Below are 18217 nucleotides of genomic sequence, written 5' to 3' on the forward strand. Positions count from 1 at the left end.
GGCTCTCTCCCCTCATTAAGACTGTTTTTAGTTCTCTGGAAGGCTGACAGTCGCTCCGTAGGGGTACCTACAGCGCTCTCCTGTAACAAGCCATGAAACGCGGGGAGAAAGAGGACGCCCTCAGCAAGCGTGCCTTCAATTTGAAGTCTTTTAGCTTCATTTACACCACACATTGGTATTTATAGCGATTTTTGTGATCCTAATGTGTAGGCTTCAAGGGGCCCGTGGTGGTGGTGGTGGTGGTGTGTGTGTGTGTGTGTGTGTGTGTGTGTGTGTGTGTGTGTGTGTGTGTGTGTGTGTGTGTGTGTGTGTGTGTGTGTGTGTGTGTGTGTGTTTCAGCTAGGGGAAGACACTTGGCTAATTGATGGTTATCAGCAGGACTGGACCAATTAGATCCTCCTTTCCTCTGTTCTGATAAAGGACCAGGATGGCTGAATACCACCTCATACCCACATACAAGCCATACGTTTAACTAACAAGCCCTTTCTGTTCACGGACACGCTTTCTCTCTTGGTTTTATTTTAGTTTGTTTGTTTTTTTTTTACAGGGGAAAATGCTAATTGCCTCACATTCATAGCACTGCTGATGTATGGATGGTTCTGAGTTACTGAACTAATCTGGGTGCAGTAAATACTTGTTTTGTATGTGGGCGTGGAGATGGTGAGCAGAGAGGGACCCAAGTGTGTGTGGTAGTAGTGAGCAGAGAGGGACACAAGTGTGTGTGGTGATAGTGAGCAGAGAGGGACCCAAGTGTGTGTGGTGATAGTGAGCAGAGAGGGACCCAAGTGTGTGTGGTAGTAGTGAGCAGAGAGGGACCCAAGTGTGTGTGGTAGTAGTGAGCAGAGAGGGACCCAAGTGTGTGTGGTAGTAGTGAGCAGAGAGGGACCCAAGTGTGTGTGGTAGTAGTGAGCAGAGAGGGACACAAGTGTGTGTGGTGATAGTGAGCAGAGAGGGACCCAAGTGTGTGTGGTGATAGTGAGCAGAGAGGGACCCAAGTGTGTGTGGTAGTAGTGAGCAGAGAGGGACCCAAGTGTGTGTGGTAGTAGTGAGCAGAGAGGGACCCAAGTGTGTGTGGTAGTAGTGAGCAGAGAGGGACCCAAGTGTGCGTGGTGATAGTGAGCAGAGAGGGACACAAGTGTGTGTGGTAGTAGTGAGCAGAGAGGGACCCAAGTGTGCGTGGTGATAGTGAGCAGAGAGGGACCCAAGTGTGCGTGGTGATAGTGAGCAGAGAGGGACCCAAGTGTGCGTGGTGATAGTGAGCAGAGAGGGACCCAAGTGTGCGTGGTAGTAGTGAGCAGAGAGGGACCCAAGTGTGCGTGGTGATAGTGAGCAGAGAGGGACCCAAGTGTGTGTGGTAGTAGTGAGCAGAGAGGGACCCAAGTGTGCGTGGTGATAGTGAGCAGAGAGGGACCCAAGTGTGTGTGGTAGTAGTGAGCAGAGAGGGACACAAGTGTGTGTGGTGATAGTGAGCAGAGAGGGACCCAAGTGTGCGTGGTGATGGTGAGCAGAGAGGGACCCAAGTGTGCGTGGTGATGGTGAGCAGAGAGGGACCCAAGTGTGCGTGGTGATGGTGAGCAGAGAGGGACCCAAGTGTGTGTGGTGATAGTGAGCAGAGACCCAAGTGTGCATGGTAGTAGTGAGCAGAGAGGGACCCAAGTGTGTGTGTGGTAGTAGTGAGAGGGAAACAGATGAGAGGTGTGTGGTAGGAACATATAAGACAACAGCAGGATAACGAAGGTCATGACCCCTCACACACCACTGGATAACGAAGGTCATGACCCCTCACACCACTGGATAACAAAGGTCATGACCCCTCACACACAGCTGGATAACAAAGGTCATGACCTCTCACACAGCTGGATAAAGGTCATGACCCCTTACAGCTGGATAATGAAGGTCATGACCCCTCACACACAGCTGGATAACGAATGTCATGACCCCTCACACCACTGGATAACAAAGGTCATGACCCCTTACACACAGCTGGATAAAGGTCATGACCCCTCACACACATGATTATGTAATGCAGTGACACCAGTTGGTGATTCTGATCCAGTCCTCCTTAACAGCACTACATGCTGTGGAAGCTTCATTAAAGTGATAGAGCTACACACTGCAAAATCAAATACATTAAAAGGCCTTGTTAATATGTTAAACTGGTTAATAACATATTTCTCTGCAGTATTCAATCATTTGGCCTGGCACTGAAACCACAGATCAACGTGTTTCTCTATTGTGGTTTGGTGGTGTAATAATAATAATAAAATAATAATAAATAATGTGGTTTAGATGTTGAGTATGTGGATATTTGGTGTCGGGCGCGGCTGTCCGTGGGGGGTTGTGTGACTCGGGCTTTTGAAGGGGGCAGTGTGTTTTGAAAGCGGTGAGCAAGAGTGGCCCTCTCGGCCGTACGTACTATTAGACGGATCAATAGCTCAGTGTGGGAGAGAGTGTCTTTAAGAGCTGCTGTCTGCGCTTTCCTGCAGGCCGGACCTGTTAGCGCTGGGAGGACTGGAGAGAGGGGGGGGGCAGCCCGGGGGGAGGGGGGCCAAGAGTGGCTTTTAGTCACCACACAAATGTCAAGCGGCACATGGACTATTAGTGTTTAGTGCAGTTATTAAATGGACTTTATTTGTTCTTTAGCTGCCTGAAAGGTGCTCGTCTGTGCTGGGGGGGAGGGGTTACTCTGCAGGGTGGAACATGGAGACAAACACAGATGAGTGTACAAGAAATAAAGTAAGTGTGTGTGTGAGAGAGAGAGAGTGCATGCCGTGAAGCACTTAGGCTGTGACGTATCTCACTTGGGGCTGAATGCAAAGCTTCTTGTGTTCAGCAGCGATTTTAAAGGTTAATGTTAAGCCATACCAAACACTGCCCATGAGGAGGACACACACACACAGCCCTCCACACACACACACGAGCACACACACGCAGCCCTCCACACACACACACACACACACACACACACACACACACACACACACACAACAGCTCAGTCAGACTAACACACCACATAAACAACTCCGTGAGCCGCACACGTTGTCCTAAAGAGTCCCAACACAGCCGTGTTTGAATTGTGTTCGTCTCGGCAGTGGAGTTAAAATCTCTCCTCCTGGTGGAGGACACCGGGGTTAGGGTGGAGCGTAGACCAGAGTGACCTGCTCATATCTGGGGGAGGAGCAGTCTCATGCATATGAAACGGCCGTGCCGAGCGGATCCGGCGCTCCGGAGACGCCCGCGAATCCTTATCAAAGAAACGGAGAACAGGAAGAGTCAGGAGCTTCACCCGGCAGTAAATCACGCGGACGCCATGTCTGTCTGCTTATCGCCACAGGTGTGCCCATGCTCTCCGTCCAGCCCAAAGGCAAGCAGAAGGGCTGTGCCGGCTGCAACCGCAAGATTAAAGACCGCTACCTGCTCAAGGCCCTGGACAAGTACTGGCACGAGGACTGCCTGAAGTGCGCCTGCTGCGACTGCCGTCTGGGCGAGGTGGGCTCCACCCTCTACACCAAAGCCAACCTCATCCTCTGTCGTCGGGACTACCTGAGGTAAGGGGAGGCTGCGGCTGGGCGGGGCTGTGGGTGGGGTTGTGGGCGGGGCTATGCTGGAATTGGTGTGTCGCACCTGCACGACGTTCAGATGCGGAACGAAGTGGTCCGATTGGCTCGCTGCTCCCCAGCACACTCCTCACTCTCACTCTCTCTCTCTCTCTCTCTCTCTCTCCCCTCTCACTCTCTCTCTCTCTCTCTCCCCTCTCACTCTCTTTTTCTCTCTCCCCTCTCACTCTCTCTCTCTCTCTCTCCAGTGGAGTCATAGGGGTCATATCCACTTGAGCTGCTGGAGTTTTGTTGTCTCTGAGGCTGTGGTGGTGTTCCTTTTAGACACTCACTCACGCACACACACACACACACACACACACACACACACACACACACACACACACACACTAGAGAGAAGTGCTCTGTAGAAAATTAACATTGCACAAATTTATATTAAAAAGTTTTTATTTCTTCCTTGAGGCCAGAAGAGCGAGTGTGTGTGTGCGTGAGTGTGTTTGTGTGTGTGTGTGTGTGTGTGTGTGTTTGTGTGTGTGTGTGTGTGTGTGTGTTTGTGAGTGTGTGTGCGTGAGTGTGTGTGCGTGAGTGTGTGTGTGCGTGAGTGTGTGTGTGTGCGTGAGTGTGTGTGTGTGCGTGAGTGTGTGTGCGTGAGTGAGTGTGTGCGTGAGTGAGTGTGTGCGTGCGTGAGTGTGTGCGTGCGTGAGTGTGTGTGTGCGTGAGTGTGTGTGTGCGTGAGTGTGTGTGTGCGTGAGTGTGTGTGCGCGTGAGTGTGTGTGCGCGTGAGTGTGTGTGCGCGTGAGTGTGTGTGCGCGTGAGTGTGTGTGCGCGTGAGTGTGTGTGCGTGTGAGTGTGTGTGTGTGTGAGTGTGTGAGTGTGTGTGTGTGGGTGTATATATGTGTTTGTGTGTGTGTGTGTGTGCACGTGTGTGTGCACATGCATGCTGTGGGCTAGTTCAGGCTGTGTGGTGTCACACCTCTGGCTTTCAGAAACTGCTGTGCCTCTTCCTCTGGGCCATCTGCTTGCTAAATTAAACATGATTATTTCCTGGGCGTTAAGTCTTGGTCCCCAGGGTCTCCCGATGAGACCCAGCCATTTATCCCACAGCTACTGCTGTCGGGAGAGCCAACAGCTGGGGCGTGGCCTGTGTGAAGGTGTCCCGGCGGGGGCGTGGCCTGTGTGAAGGTGTCCCGGCAGGGGCGTGGCCTGTGTGAAGGTGTCCCGGCGGGGGCGTGGCCTGTGTGAAGGTGTCCCGGCGGGGGCGTGGCCTGTGTGAAGGTGTCCCGGCGGGGGAGTGGCCTGTGTGAAGGTGTCCCGGTGGGGGAGTGGCCTGTGTGAAGGTGTCCCGGCGGGGGCGTGGCCTTTGTGAAAGGGTCCCGGCGGGGGCGTGGCCTTTGTGAAAGGGTCCCGGCGGGGGCGTGGCCTGTGTGAAGGTGTCCCGGCAGGGGCGTGGCCTGTGTGAAGGTGTCCCGGCAGGGGCGTGGCCTGTGTGAAGGTGTCCCGGCAGGGGCGTGGCCTGTGTGAAGGGGTCCCGGCTGGGGAGTGGCCTTTGTGAAAGGGTCCCGGCTGGGGCGTGGCCTGTGTGAAGGGGTCCCGGCGGGGGCGTGGCCTGTGTGAAGGGGTCCCGGCGGGGGCGTGGCCTGTGTGAAGGGGTCCCGGCGGGGGCGTGGCCTGTGTGAAGGGGTCCCGGCTGGGGCGTGGCCTGTGTGAAAGGGTCCCGGCTGGGGCGTGGCCTGTGTGAAGGGGTCCCGGCGGGGGCGTGGCCTGTGTGAAGGGGTCCCGGCGGGGGCGTGGCCTGTGTGAAGGGGTCCTGGCCCCCATCTCTTCTTCTGCTCATAATGACGACCATGGTGACGGGTAGAAGGAGAGACATGGAGAGCAGAAAGGAGAGAGTGAAGAAAGGATTCATGAAGAGAGAGGGAGGAAGGAAGAGAGGAGGGCAGTCAGTGGTCACCACTGTGTAAGTCCTGATGGCCTAATGAAGCCCACGTGTGTGTGTGTGTGTGTGTGTGTGTGTGTGTGTGTGTGTGTGTGTGTGTGTGTGTGTGTGTGTGTGTGTGTGAGAGAGAGATGAGATCTGTTATGGAACAAATTAAAAACTTTGTACTGGAAGACAGGGGAGTGCTTTGGAGCTCAAGGTTTAAAAAATTAGGTGAAGCAAGAGTTCACACACACCCACACACACCCACACTAGGGCTGCACGATTAATCGTATTTTTATCGTTATCGCGATGTGAAGTTTCACGATAAACACATCGAAAAAGCCACGATAACTCCTTGAATAACAGCAAACTCAAATTGCGTTATCCTCGTCCAGCAATAGAGGGAGCTATTCGCGCTGCAGACTATGATCACGTGACGTAAGTAGGCAAGAGGCAGAGTGAGGCAGAGTTGCCAGGTTCGCGGTTTTCACGCCAAATTGGGCTTGTTTGAAAATCCAGCCGCGTAAAAATTCTGGGGCCGCAGGGTGCGGTTTTTTGGGCTACTTTTGAGTTGGGCTACTGCGGAAGTTACAAGTCAACACTAAGAATCGATCGCAATATAATACTTAATTTGTCTCCATTTCACACTCGCAACCCCCACCCCGCCGACAACTTACACTCGCAGATTTTGTGCGGAAAACTTTTGTAGGACCTGGCAACCCTGGAGTGGGGTGAACACGCTCATCAGACACGCGATTTGGTTTAAGCCTGGTTTACACTTGATGCGGCGCGAGGGTCCGGGAGGCGAAAATAGCGTAATCGCGGTGGCTTCGCCCGTGTGCAATTGCCTCGCGCGCTGTCGATTCACGAGGTCGTGCACCTCTCGAATTTTGTAAGTTCGCGCGCGCCGCGTCTCGGCGCAATGAGAACAGTCATGTTTGCAGGGTTCATACACCTATACAAGGTGGAATTCAAGCACTTGTACGTCACTCTCAAGGTCCATTTCAATAATTCCCAGCACGTTATTGAATTAAATATTTATACATATACTCTAAATGATTCGAAATAATTCGCTTTTTTATCACATTATTTAATGTTATTATTTATTTAAAGTTCTCGCGCGCCGCGTCTCGGCGCAATGAGAACAGTCATGTTTGCAGGGTTCATACACCTATACAAGGTGGAATTCAAGCACTTGTACGTCACTTTAAAGGTCCATTTCAATAATTCCCAGCACGTTATTGAATTAAATATGTATACATATACTCGAAATGATTCGAAATAATTCGCTTTTTTATCACATTATTTAATGGATATTTATTTTCAAAACGCCCAATCTTAACGTCTTCACGTTCTCTCATGTTTCGTCCTGGAATTACAAGAGGCTCGTATATGTTAACGTAATACAAGAGAATTGTTCAGTCAGACAGATATTTGTTGTGAAACGAAGTAGTTACAATTTCAAGCCTTTTCAAATACTTTAGCCTAAATTCCAGCACTTTTCAAACCTGAAACACAAAGCAACATTAAAATTGGTCAGGTAAAAGTTCATTCCCCTGTATTTGAGGGGTGTTTTTTTATACTACTAGGCCTACATATCGTTTCGGACAACACTGCAAAGAATGTGACACGGCAAGATTAAACGCTTCCGCCGTTCGCGGAGGTTTACGAGGTGTGCGGAGTCGCTCACTCGTGAAAGTATAAACCTAGATTGAATCTATTGTTGAATAAACCTGCAAAATATTTGGAATTATTCTGGATTCATTACACAGTAAAAAACAAAACAAATTAACGTGCTGCTGTTCAGAGAGACACTACATTTCTGTATTTTAATCTTAATTTATCGTGGTTCACATCGATATCGGGATATCCAACAATGTTATCGCACATCGCAATTCTAGTCCATATCGTGCACCCCTAACCCACACCCACACACACACACACACACACACACACACACACACACACCCCACTCCAGCAATGGGTGGGAGATTCTGTCTGCCCCCCCCCCCCCCCCCCTTCTTTAATGAAGTTGAATCCTCACCCAGAATTTGCCTCCTGTACAGAGAGACACACAGATTACAGACAGACGGCTGGATCAAACACACACCGCCTTTATTTTCGCCTGGCATTTTTGGAGCTCTGCCATGGGCACATTAATTATGAGCAGAGCTCTGTCTGCATTTGTCCTTCAGGGCCACCGTAGTGCCATAATGAATACTCAGTTCTCCCCACACACACACACACACACTCACTCAACCCTGCCTGTCTTGGTCTTATGCATGTCTGCTCTTACCTTTCCTAAAGTATTAAACGTTCACTTCAGCCGAGCAGGAAAATGTTGCTTCTATTAAACAAATTGGCCAACCTCATTCATTAGTACTCAGCACAAAAGAATAATGAGATGATTCACTTTATAGCTGTGCTGGAGAGTGTGGTGATCTCACCACGGAGGCTGATGGGGAGGGGGGGGGGTTACTGCTGCTGACGCAGACATCCTCTCTGCTCCGCACAGACATGAAGACACAATGTGGCCATGGCAGTGGCCAATCAGAGAGGAACGTTTACTTTAAGCTAATAATATATTGATGATCGTTTGGTGGATCGAATGTACTGTTGCTTCCATATCCCATCAGCTGTTCCTGCAAGTATAACAGCTCGTTTCCTGCCCAGCTCAGATTCTGAAATATACTGGACCTTTCTCACGTTGTGGGGTGAGAGAACACAAACGCCCTAAACCTAATCCCAACAATAACCCTAACCCCACACCCTAACTCTAACCCCTAACCCTAATCCCAACCCTAAACTTAACCTTAACTCCTAACCCTAACCATCTCCTCCATTAAGCTCTTCGAATCTAACCCCCAGCACATCTCCATGTTCTCGGAGTGTGAGATGATGGAGCCTGATTATAAAGCTTGAACAGTCCAGGTGGCTGAAACACGATACTCCTCAACTTCAAGCTTCAAGCAGCTCCCTACCAACATGTAGCACAACGTTAGTGAGAAGACCCCACCATCACTGCTCAGTGGCCCCAGAGAGCAGAGGGGATCTGAACACACGCCGGGCTCAGTGGATGAAGACTATCATGAGTGCTACAGTTATATTTATCAAACAGGCACTCAATTATATCAGAACTGAACAAGTACTGAACACTACAGTGATGAGAGCCTTTGATGGGTGACATCATCCCGTTTAGTAAATGTGGAGATATTAAAGGAGAATATTCAAAAATATCCAACCCCATTAAAAGTCCTTCGACACAATGACGCACAAAATGGCCTTCTGAATAAAATGGTCGGTGTCACTTTATCATAAATTATACTGGTTTAAACTGCAAGCCATTGTCTTCTTCATCTGCACATGACCTTCCATCATGAAGTGTCTGTAGCCCCCTAATCCACTTAGATGAAGCAGCACTGAGCATGCCCAGCTTCTTCTCACCACCTCAAACTCGTATTTTATTCTGAAACGACTAAATGCAGTAGAGTGTAATCCATCAGCTTAGGTGTCTAGTGCTCTTCTAAACCTAAAAACCTCAGAGTGCCGTCGCTCTGCCCCTGTTTAAAACTGAAAAGCTGGACTTTGTATTTTTAAATGGTTCTGTGGGCTGAGCCGGTCGGGCGGAGGAGGAGGGTGTGTGTGTCTGATCGCTCACTCGCCACGATGTGCCGTCCGCGTTTGCAGCACATCCTTCTGTCATCTGAGGCTTTAATCCAGTAGCCGCGTGTTGGAGGCCGAGCGATTATGTGCAGGACTCTCCTGATGTCACTGTGGACTCTGGGCCAGGCTAACAGACGCTCTGGATTACAGGAATGTGGCAGAGTTCTCGCACGCAGGTGCAGTGGCTCTGAACCTCTGAATCTCTGTTAGCAGCTCTCTGGTCTTCAGTCTCGGAGCATTTCTGCTGACCCCACAAACCGGCCTCTCTTCACAACTCCACCAGCAGCAAGCAAAGTTTTATGACCCAGCTCCCGTGTGCCGGAGAGCTCCGTGTTCAAGGCTCCTGCTGCAGCAAAGCTTACCGGAGCGTCAAGACAGGGACTCTCTCACGGGCTAAAGTCAGGGGTTTACATACACATTTGTTTAAACATTACAGAATGTAGCTGTGGTCAAAAGGCAACTGAATCAAGCCAGAAATGTGTGTAAAACCTAAAAACCAGAAGCTGAACAGAAGCGGCGAGTGGTTTGCCACCAGACCAAGCTGCACCTCGTACACGGCTCTTACCTGTATGAGAGGTGGAACCTATTCTAACCTCTCCTGAACAACTCACCTGTCTCTTCTAACAATGCTCCCCGGCATGGCCTCCTCTCTTCCTTCCTTCATCTCTCTCTTCTCCTCCTTTTCTCCATTTCTCTCTCTCCCTCTCTCCGTCTCCATCCTCTATCTGTCTCTCCCTCTCTACATATCTCTCCCTCTTCTCTCTCTGTCTCTGTCCTCTCTCCTCCTCTCTCTCTTTCCATTTCTCTCCCTCCTCCTTCTCTCCATTTCCATCTCTCCCTCCTCTCCTTCCTCCATCTCTCTTTCCCTCATCTCCCTTTCTCTCTCCATCCTCCCTCTCTCCATCTGTCTCTCTCTCCATCTCTCCATCTCTCCATGTCTCAGACTTCATGGCCGTGCTCGGGCAGGCCCAGCTACTCTAATTAAAAGCCGAGTCTGTGGGCTAGATGCCGTCTGTGACCAGGACTGAGCAGTCAAGAGAAACTAATATGGAAGAGCTGGAGAAAGTTTAGTTCAGATCTCACCCCTCTGCATGGGCACTTCGGAGGGGAGGAGAGGGGAGGACGGGGCGCTTAACATACTGTCAGAGTATCGCAGGGCTGATCCTGTGTGTCTGCTTCAGCCCCACGCCTCTGTGCTTCCGACTTTTTGCATTGCATCGTGGGTCGGTGGAATGTATAAGTCTATCTGTGCTTCTGGATCTCCAAATTAAACATGGGACAGGGGCTTTGGAAAGGGAAAATGTAAATCGGGCAGATGGGAGGAACTGGATGAGAGGAGAGAGGGATGGGAGAGGAGAGAGGGAGGGAGGGATGAACTGGAGGGAGGTGGAGAGATGAGAGAGGCGGCAATCTTCCCCACAGCCTCCTGTTCTTCTGTGACCTTGATGGTTTCTGCCTCCTGTCTAATAACCTTAAACAAACAGGGTGAAATCTGAGTTGCGTGTCACTTTTTTGTGCACCATCGAACATCTAGTTACCTCACCAAGGTTACATCTCCCCCACCCATGGAGAAGACTGAACAGGGAAGAGGGGATGGGTGGGGGGGGGGGGGGGGGGGGGGGGGGGGGCTGGAGAAGGGGGGTGGGGTGGGGGGAGGAGGTTCCTTGCAGTGAGAATCTTTTGAACTTTTGACTACATTATAGAATTTAGCCTTTTGTGTAAAAATCCAGCTGGCTTTGGTCTGAGCAAATTCTCATTAGTTGTTCTGGATTTGAGGGTGAGGGAGAAGGTTTCAGCAGTCTGCCTGCCTGCTGGAGACCTGTTCTCACCGCTCCGCTGACGTGCTAGGCCCAAGCGTCTTTGAAGAAGAGGATTAGTACCATGTGATCATTCTAATTAGATCATTAGCCAAGAATTAACATCGAGGGTTGTGACCCTCATTAACACAAAATATCAAGTGTGTGCCAAGTCCAGTCTGTGGGCTGTATAAGACTTTTGGAAAAGTGTTCCTATTTGTTTGGTTTTAAATGTTTCTCTTGCACCGTTTGCTGGATTTCTGCAGCCCTGCAGTGCAGCATCTATACTGACGGGTGGTAGAAGTGTCTATATCCTCACTCTCTCCCTCCATACCTCTTTTCTCCTCTCTCACTTCTCTCCTTCTCTCTCTCTCTCACTTCCAGACTCTTCGGCACGACGGGAAACTGTGCAGCCTGCAGTAAACTGATTCCCGCCTTTGAAATGGTGATGAGGGCCAGAGATAATGTTTACCATTTGGACTGTTTTGCCTGTCAACTTTGTAACCAGAGGTAAGCCATGAAAGATCCTCCCTGGTCTGTGTGAGCCTTTATTATCAATCTATAGATGGTGAAAAGAAGGCTATTAGCTCAGACAGAAGCCCCCTCACACACAGATGTGTACAGACACACACACACACACACACATTCATACATCCTAATCACTACATCATTCTCGGTCCCTAATTGATTGCGCCATCATTATTTAGCAGTTTGAATCGTCACGGTAATGCTTTATTAATTACTCCTCCCGTTAACAGCAGTGTGGCTGTGTCTGTGTTCACGGGATTATATACTTGAGAGGAGCAAAATGAGCTGTGAGCCGGCCGGTGGTCCGGCTGTCTGGGCAGCGGCGAGACGGATTGTCCTGACAACCCTCTCCACCGCACAGAGCAGCTGAACACAGCACAGCCACCAGACTCCTTTGGGAATTGCGTTGTGGACAGAACTTCTCCTCTTCTCAGGACGGTGGCAGTGCAGAGTGTGGGGCAGGTGTGTGAGGGGGGGGGGGCGTGACGGCTGACCGGGACCTCCTGCCAAATGCTGCCTCTCTAAAGTTAACCCCAAAGCGCTGCAGGTCTCGGAAGGCACACAGCAGGCAGCTCCAGCCAGAGAGACACACGGGACACAGAAAACCAGCATAGGAGCTTCAAACACACCACCTGCCCCTCCCAGACACCTGTTAGCCACACTGCCACGCTGGAGCACAGCAGTCCACCGCGATAGGGATCCCCGTTCGAGTGGAAACAAACCCCAGTGGACCAGAACCGCACACAGCAGCGGAGTGTATGGGCTCGGAGCTGAGAGCTCTCCCGTGAGGCAAACACACCGTAGACTCTTTGCTGAGCACTTGTGGCGTGCTGGTTGTTGACAGCGACTCCTCGTCTGTCGGGTGCCACGCCCCTCCCCAGGCCTTCTGCCCACTCTGACACTGAAGCCCCTCCCACACCCTGCACATTAGAGCCTGTGACACTGAAGCCCCTCCCACACACTGCACATTAGAGCCTGTGACACTGAAGCCCCTCCCACACACTTCACATTAGAGCCTGTGACACTGAAGCCCCGCCCACACACTTCACATTAGAGCCTGTGACACTGAAGCCCCGCCCACACTGCACATTAGAGCCTGTGACACTGAAGCCCCTCCCACACCCTGCACATTAGAGCCTGTGACACTGAAGCCCCTCCCACACACTGCACATTAGTGTCAGGGCAGGCCCCAGCGCTGCCCCGCCCGTGACCACCAGAGGGCGCTCACGGTCCCCCGTCAGGGCAGGTCCCTCCTCTACGCATGCCATGCATACCAGAAGGCGTGCGCATTCCACAACACGCAATCAGCAAAGATGAGCCGCAGCCGGATCTCATCCTTCTTAAGGAAGCCGGCTGCGACTCGTCTTTGCTGAGTTGTTTGGTCTTTTCAAGCGGTCAGCCGGTATCGTGGTTTTCCTTACGTTACTCTCTCTCGTCCTGCTCTGCAGTGTTTTCTCTTCGCTCTCCTGCGTCCTTTGGACCATTCTCAAGTTTTCCCCCCGCTATATTCTTCCTATCCAGTTTTTTGTTTTAGTTAGGAAAGGTTTTGTTTTTTGCCACGTTTGGCTTTATGGTCAGCCCTTCCCTGGCAGTTTGTTTCCCTTGCCTTCTCTCTCTCTCTCGTATTCGCGTTGAGCTTTTCCGCGTCTTTCTGTTGTCATTCTGATTTGGTTTTCCTTTCTTTTAGTATTTACTGCGCGTCGAGTTCCCTCCGCGTTATTTCTCAGTTCACTGTGTTTTACCCTTCATTATATTTAACTGTAGGGTTTTTCTTTTTCTCTTTTCCCGCACTCCTTTTGGCGGAGGTTTCAGTTCTTTGTTTTTGTTTGTTTATGGTTCGGCTTTTGGGTCCCTTTAGTCTAACACCAAGCAGTGTGTGCCCGTGCGCACCACCTGCCTTACAATTAGAGCCTGTGACACTCAAGCCCCTCCCACACACTGCACATTAGAGCCTGTGACACTCAAGCCCCTCCCACACACTGCACAGTTTTCATACGCAAACACGTCAGTGGAGAAAGTGCAGTCCACACACATGGAGCTCTTTAGCTTTTTAATTGGTATAAGATTCTGGAGAGGTTTAGAGGAAAACGTTCTTACGTTGGTGTGGAGTCGCGGCGTGAAACGAGGGGAAAGAGGTGCCCGGTGGCACGGTTTCCTTGGAAACCAGCATGCCACTTTTGCCAGTCAAAGGGAATATGGTAGTGTTGCTTTCAGTGGGTTGCCAATCATGTCACTGCTATGTTTTGTTTAGAAAATGTTGAGGGGGCCTTGGCTGGAGGAGGGGAGGGGCTTGGCTGGAGGAGGGGAGGGGCTTGGCTGGAGAAGGGGAGGGGCTTGGAACAGCAGAGAGAACCAGTAGCCATGCTACAGCGCCCCAGCCTTGCACTGTCTAACATGACTCCACCAAAGGTGTGTGGCCCCTCCTCCGGCGGTGTGTGGCCCCTCCTCCAGCGGTGTGTGGCCCCTCCTCCAGTTATAAGTTGGCTCTGGCAGTCAGGAGGGACAGGCAGCCGTTAACACCTGCAGGAAGTGCTGCTGGGGCCTTGCGGAGTGTCAGCACTTCACACAGGACGTCAGTGATGGTGAAGTGGTGTCTGGTTCGCTAACTGCTCCGCTGTTTTGTGCTGGCTTGCAGGTTCTGCGTGGGCGATAAGTTTTTCCTAAAGAACAACATGATTTTGTGTCAGATGGACTACGAGGAGGGCCATCTCAACGGCAGCTTTGACACGCAGCTCCAATAGCTGATCCCACGCACGCTGCAGCAACCTTCAAACCACACACATTTCTGGATAGTCCGCACACACACACACACACACACACACACACACACACGATGGATGTTCTACGGCTACCAGAGAGAGGAGCATCTGTCTACCTGCTGTTGTTTGAACAGTCGGAGCCCTGTTGGTTGTCTAAGGGCTGTGTTGTACCATATTTTGGCCCCTCCCCTTTCCAACACTGAGCAGTTACAAGTTTCACTGTACAGTTGTGCCTGCTTAGCTGACCACTGTATTGCCTGTATGTTTTTGTGATGTTTGTTTCAGGTTTGTTTTCTGTTTTTGTTTTATTCTTCTCTCCACCCTTTTGGGTGGTGCGGCTCCTTGGAGGGTAATGTACAGTCTGTTTTTTCTGTATATAAAAACTGGAACATTTATTTTATGAAATTGTAATGCAATTTTATTACTAGTGTGAATTAAAAAAAAAAGATTCTTAAATGTTCATACATTGAATTGTTTTGGTTTTCTGATTCCTGCGTTTATTCAACGGCTGACCTGTGCCGTCATTCGGCGTGATGGATCTGTTCAAAAAGAATAGCAAAGAGTATTTATGGAAAGCATTTCAGAAAAGGAGATTTTAAACAAAAAAGAGTGATGGGGAAGAAGAGACAGGTTCTGGTTCTGGGAGCGGATGAAGGTTCTGGGAGTGAAAGAAGGTTCTGGGATGAAGTCCTGCTTTAAGCTTAATTAAATAAGGTTTGATTGGGAATAAAATAATGACTTCACGTCTCCAACTGTTGTGGTGTGGTGGTGCAGCAGGTGGCGTGGAGCAAGCTCTGTCTGGGCCTCCAGACGAAATGCAGCTTTGCTCTTGATGAGTCACTCGTCATTATAATTGCCATCTGATTCTGAACGTGATTTGGCTCAAGAATAAGCATGCCTCCACATTAGAGATTTGATTCAAATAAAATCTTGGTATGCTTGAGTTCATTTAAGCTGTTGATAAATTAGCAACGACCATCTGCATTTACACAGACAATGGGAATATAACTACCATGTCAAAGATTGTTAAATGTCTACTGCCAATAATGTGGACCAACACATAAGACTTTTAATCATTTAAATGTGTTGCATATTAATTGTTTCGCTATAAGCACATGCTATTTTATAAAAAATAAAAACTTTTGCTGTTTTCATTGGGTAAAATATTTCAAAAGGTTTGAAGGCATAGATGGCACAAAACATGTGGAAAGTTGAGCATTTCTATATGGGAATTGAGATTTAAATGGGTCTCCCACAAAAGCGATTAAACGATCTGAACCTCTTCAGTGCGGTGTGTCTGAATAGCGTGTACAGAGGAAGTGTAGTTAAAGGTTTGGGATGGAGAGACAAAGTCTTCAGTCACGTGTTGTTTGATCTTCATCTGTTGGTGGTCATTCTGGTTTCTATGAGCTGGGAGTCACAGGAGACGTGCTGGGCCGAGGCTTTTCCATTTACAGCAATTAGCTTCATTCACTAAGATGTGAGATGTGGAGAAGATAAGCCGGGTGCCTTCAGCTCACAGATCTCATGTACAGATGTCCGATACTTGGTAAACCACCACAACAAAGACAAAACTCCTCTCCCTCATTTCGCTAAATGGAGACTTTCATGTTATTCATGGTGAGAAACTTTTTTACTGTCTCCCAGAAAGCTTTCAAAGCTACTTTGGACATAAAAGGACATGCCGTAATTAAAAAGAACAAACGTGGACTTCAAGACGATTTTTCCCCTCTTGGAAAGGCTAGTTTTTAAATTAGAGCTGAAAATAAAGACAATCTGTTCATTTTCTACTTTACGGCCATGTTTATAGTCATATTTAAAAGTTGTTATTGTCATCCAACTGTCATTGTTTCTGTAGCAGTTGTCTAGGTTAATAAACAGGGAGACACGCTTTCACACGGTTAGCACATACAGATCACTGGCCTGTCTCCCTGTGTGTGGCGTGTGTGGTCTGTTTATCCTTCAGAGGCCAGGCTAGCTATCTGTAAAAAAATAAATCAACAAAAAAAGCTCTTTTCATACTGTACACAAACACACACATCCATAACGCCCCCCCCCCCCCCCCCCCCCGGGCCTGGTGCACGTGACACTGGAGCAGAGGCTCAAGGTGAGGGGCAGACGCAGCCAAATCACGGCGGATCACTTTAATGTCCTTCCACACCTGGCTCCGTCAGGCTCTTCCTCCCGCACATGGCCAGCGCAAGCAAGCCTTTCAACACACTTCTCACACATCCTCTCTCTCTCTCTCTCTGGGAGGTGTGGCGGTCTGTGAGCGATCTGCACTGGGGAGGTAGACCAGACGCATCATTTGCTAACAAACAAATCAAGTGTACAATGTGCATTAATTAGAAATTCATTAAAAATTCAGACTTGCCGGCAGGTGTGCAAATAAAGGATTAGGGCGACAGCAATTACACCACATAAGAGAACATTTTAATTGCAGCTCCTGGATTGATTTACAGAGGGAGACAATCAGGCTCCATGCAAGACAGCTGATTGCTCGTTTTCTGGAAAAAATAATGAGGAAAAGGCCTCACCAGGCAACAAACACAGTTACTGTTCCCAGCTGCAGCCACACACACACACACACACACCCTACACTTCCGATTGTAAGCCACCTCCGACGTGCTGCACCTCAGGGTGAAGCAGGACGAGACATTTCAGCCTTTTCGGTGATGTGGTCTTTCTGCTTTTCACTGCAGTTTCTGCATTTTTAATGAACTCGTGAGTGTCAAGCTGTAGCCTCATTTTAATCCAGCGATGTTTTAATGAACGCTGGATCAAAGCCCCGCCCACTGTGCTTAGCACACACTCACGGGCTGTACTTCCCTGCTATACAGTACGCCAAAGCAGTATGTGATAAAGGGTAGTGTGTCTGAATACGTAGAATGCATTAAACAGTAAGCGGAAAGGACCCGGATGGCTTAATGAGTCGGAAGCCATTTTGAAGTATGCGACTGCAGCACGCTGTCCATAATTCAATGATTCAATTGGAGCATTTAACTACATGTGACATAGGTAAAATTGTGGATGTAGTATTTCCGAGGTTGTGCATACTGCAGTCGCATACTGAAAAAACGTACTGCTTTAACGTTGGAGTAGAACATACTGTACATTTCAGAATAAGCCACGGAGACATGAGATGATGGGCCTAATAACAAACAAACACTCTGTGCCCATTTGTTTTGACAAATATAACAGTTCTGCGTGTTTACTGAGCTCATATATCCCAGGCCAGTCTCAGGGCCCAGAGACACAGGGAGGCTAATCTCATGTAGCCGTAGTCACCGCAGTTAGAATAACACGGAGGTCCAGGGACACGGCAGTTCATTTGGACATAATACAGCATCCGTCTAATAGAAAGTGTTGACCTATCAGTAAAGTAATTTGACGTGGACACAAGCTTTCGGCAGCGTAATCAAAATAATACAGCAAAAAAAAACACATTCCAAAGGCCATGTAGTAAACGATGTACTAAACGATGTCTGCTGGTTTCTATCGGCTTTCAAGCTGCCCGACATGCGCGCGCAGCCGTATTCCACGGGCTCCAGCAACGCTGAAAGAAGCGAGCGCACCGCCATAAACTTGCCCCCACAGCGTTTTCCTCATTCTGTGATCTCATTCTTAAATTAAACCAATTTGCCTAGAAATTGGTTTTAAGGTCTACACAGAGTGTTCTGTGCATTAGCCCCCGCCACACACACACACACACACACACACACACTTTCATAGTCACCCCCCCACACACACACACCCCTCCCTTTTCCCTAGCTGCAAATCATGTTTGACTTTGAAGTGCTAATTTTGGAAGTTTAGCCAATTTTTATTTGCTGCTTTGAAATGTATCCTATAAGCTGCAGCAGCACTGGAATATACAGCCCGTCTACAATGAGGGATAAGTGGTCAAAATGAGAAACGCCTGCCCCTCTCCCTCCACGTTATATAACTGTGAATAATCTGCACATTGCGGTACTCCTATGGCGTTCGCCGCCTCCG

At 49.4% G+C, this 18217-nt stretch overlaps 1 protein-coding gene across 1 annotated transcript in view; it reads left to right on the top strand.

The window, feature by feature from the left end:
- Nucleotides 1–14661, top strand: part of lmo1 (LIM domain only 1) — a 28208-nt gene extending 13547 nt beyond the window's left edge. The window contains exons 2-4 of the mRNA XM_077023972.1: nucleotides 3335–3548; nucleotides 11319–11444; nucleotides 14098–14661. Of these exons, the coding sequence (XP_076880087.1) occupies nucleotides 3335–3548; nucleotides 11319–11444; nucleotides 14098–14203 (446 nt within the window). The 3' untranslated portion in view covers nucleotides 14204–14661. The remainder of the gene's footprint in view (nucleotides 1–3334; nucleotides 3549–11318; nucleotides 11445–14097) is intronic.
- The last annotated feature ends 3556 nt before the right edge of the window (nucleotides 14662–18217 follow it).

The sequence above is a fragment of the Brachyhypopomus gauderio genome, chromosome 12 (assembly GCF_052324685.1).
Source record: "Brachyhypopomus gauderio isolate BG-103 chromosome 12, BGAUD_0.2, whole genome shotgun sequence".
In the NCBI taxonomy this organism is placed as follows: domain Eukaryota; kingdom Metazoa; phylum Chordata; class Actinopteri; order Gymnotiformes; family Hypopomidae; genus Brachyhypopomus; species Brachyhypopomus gauderio.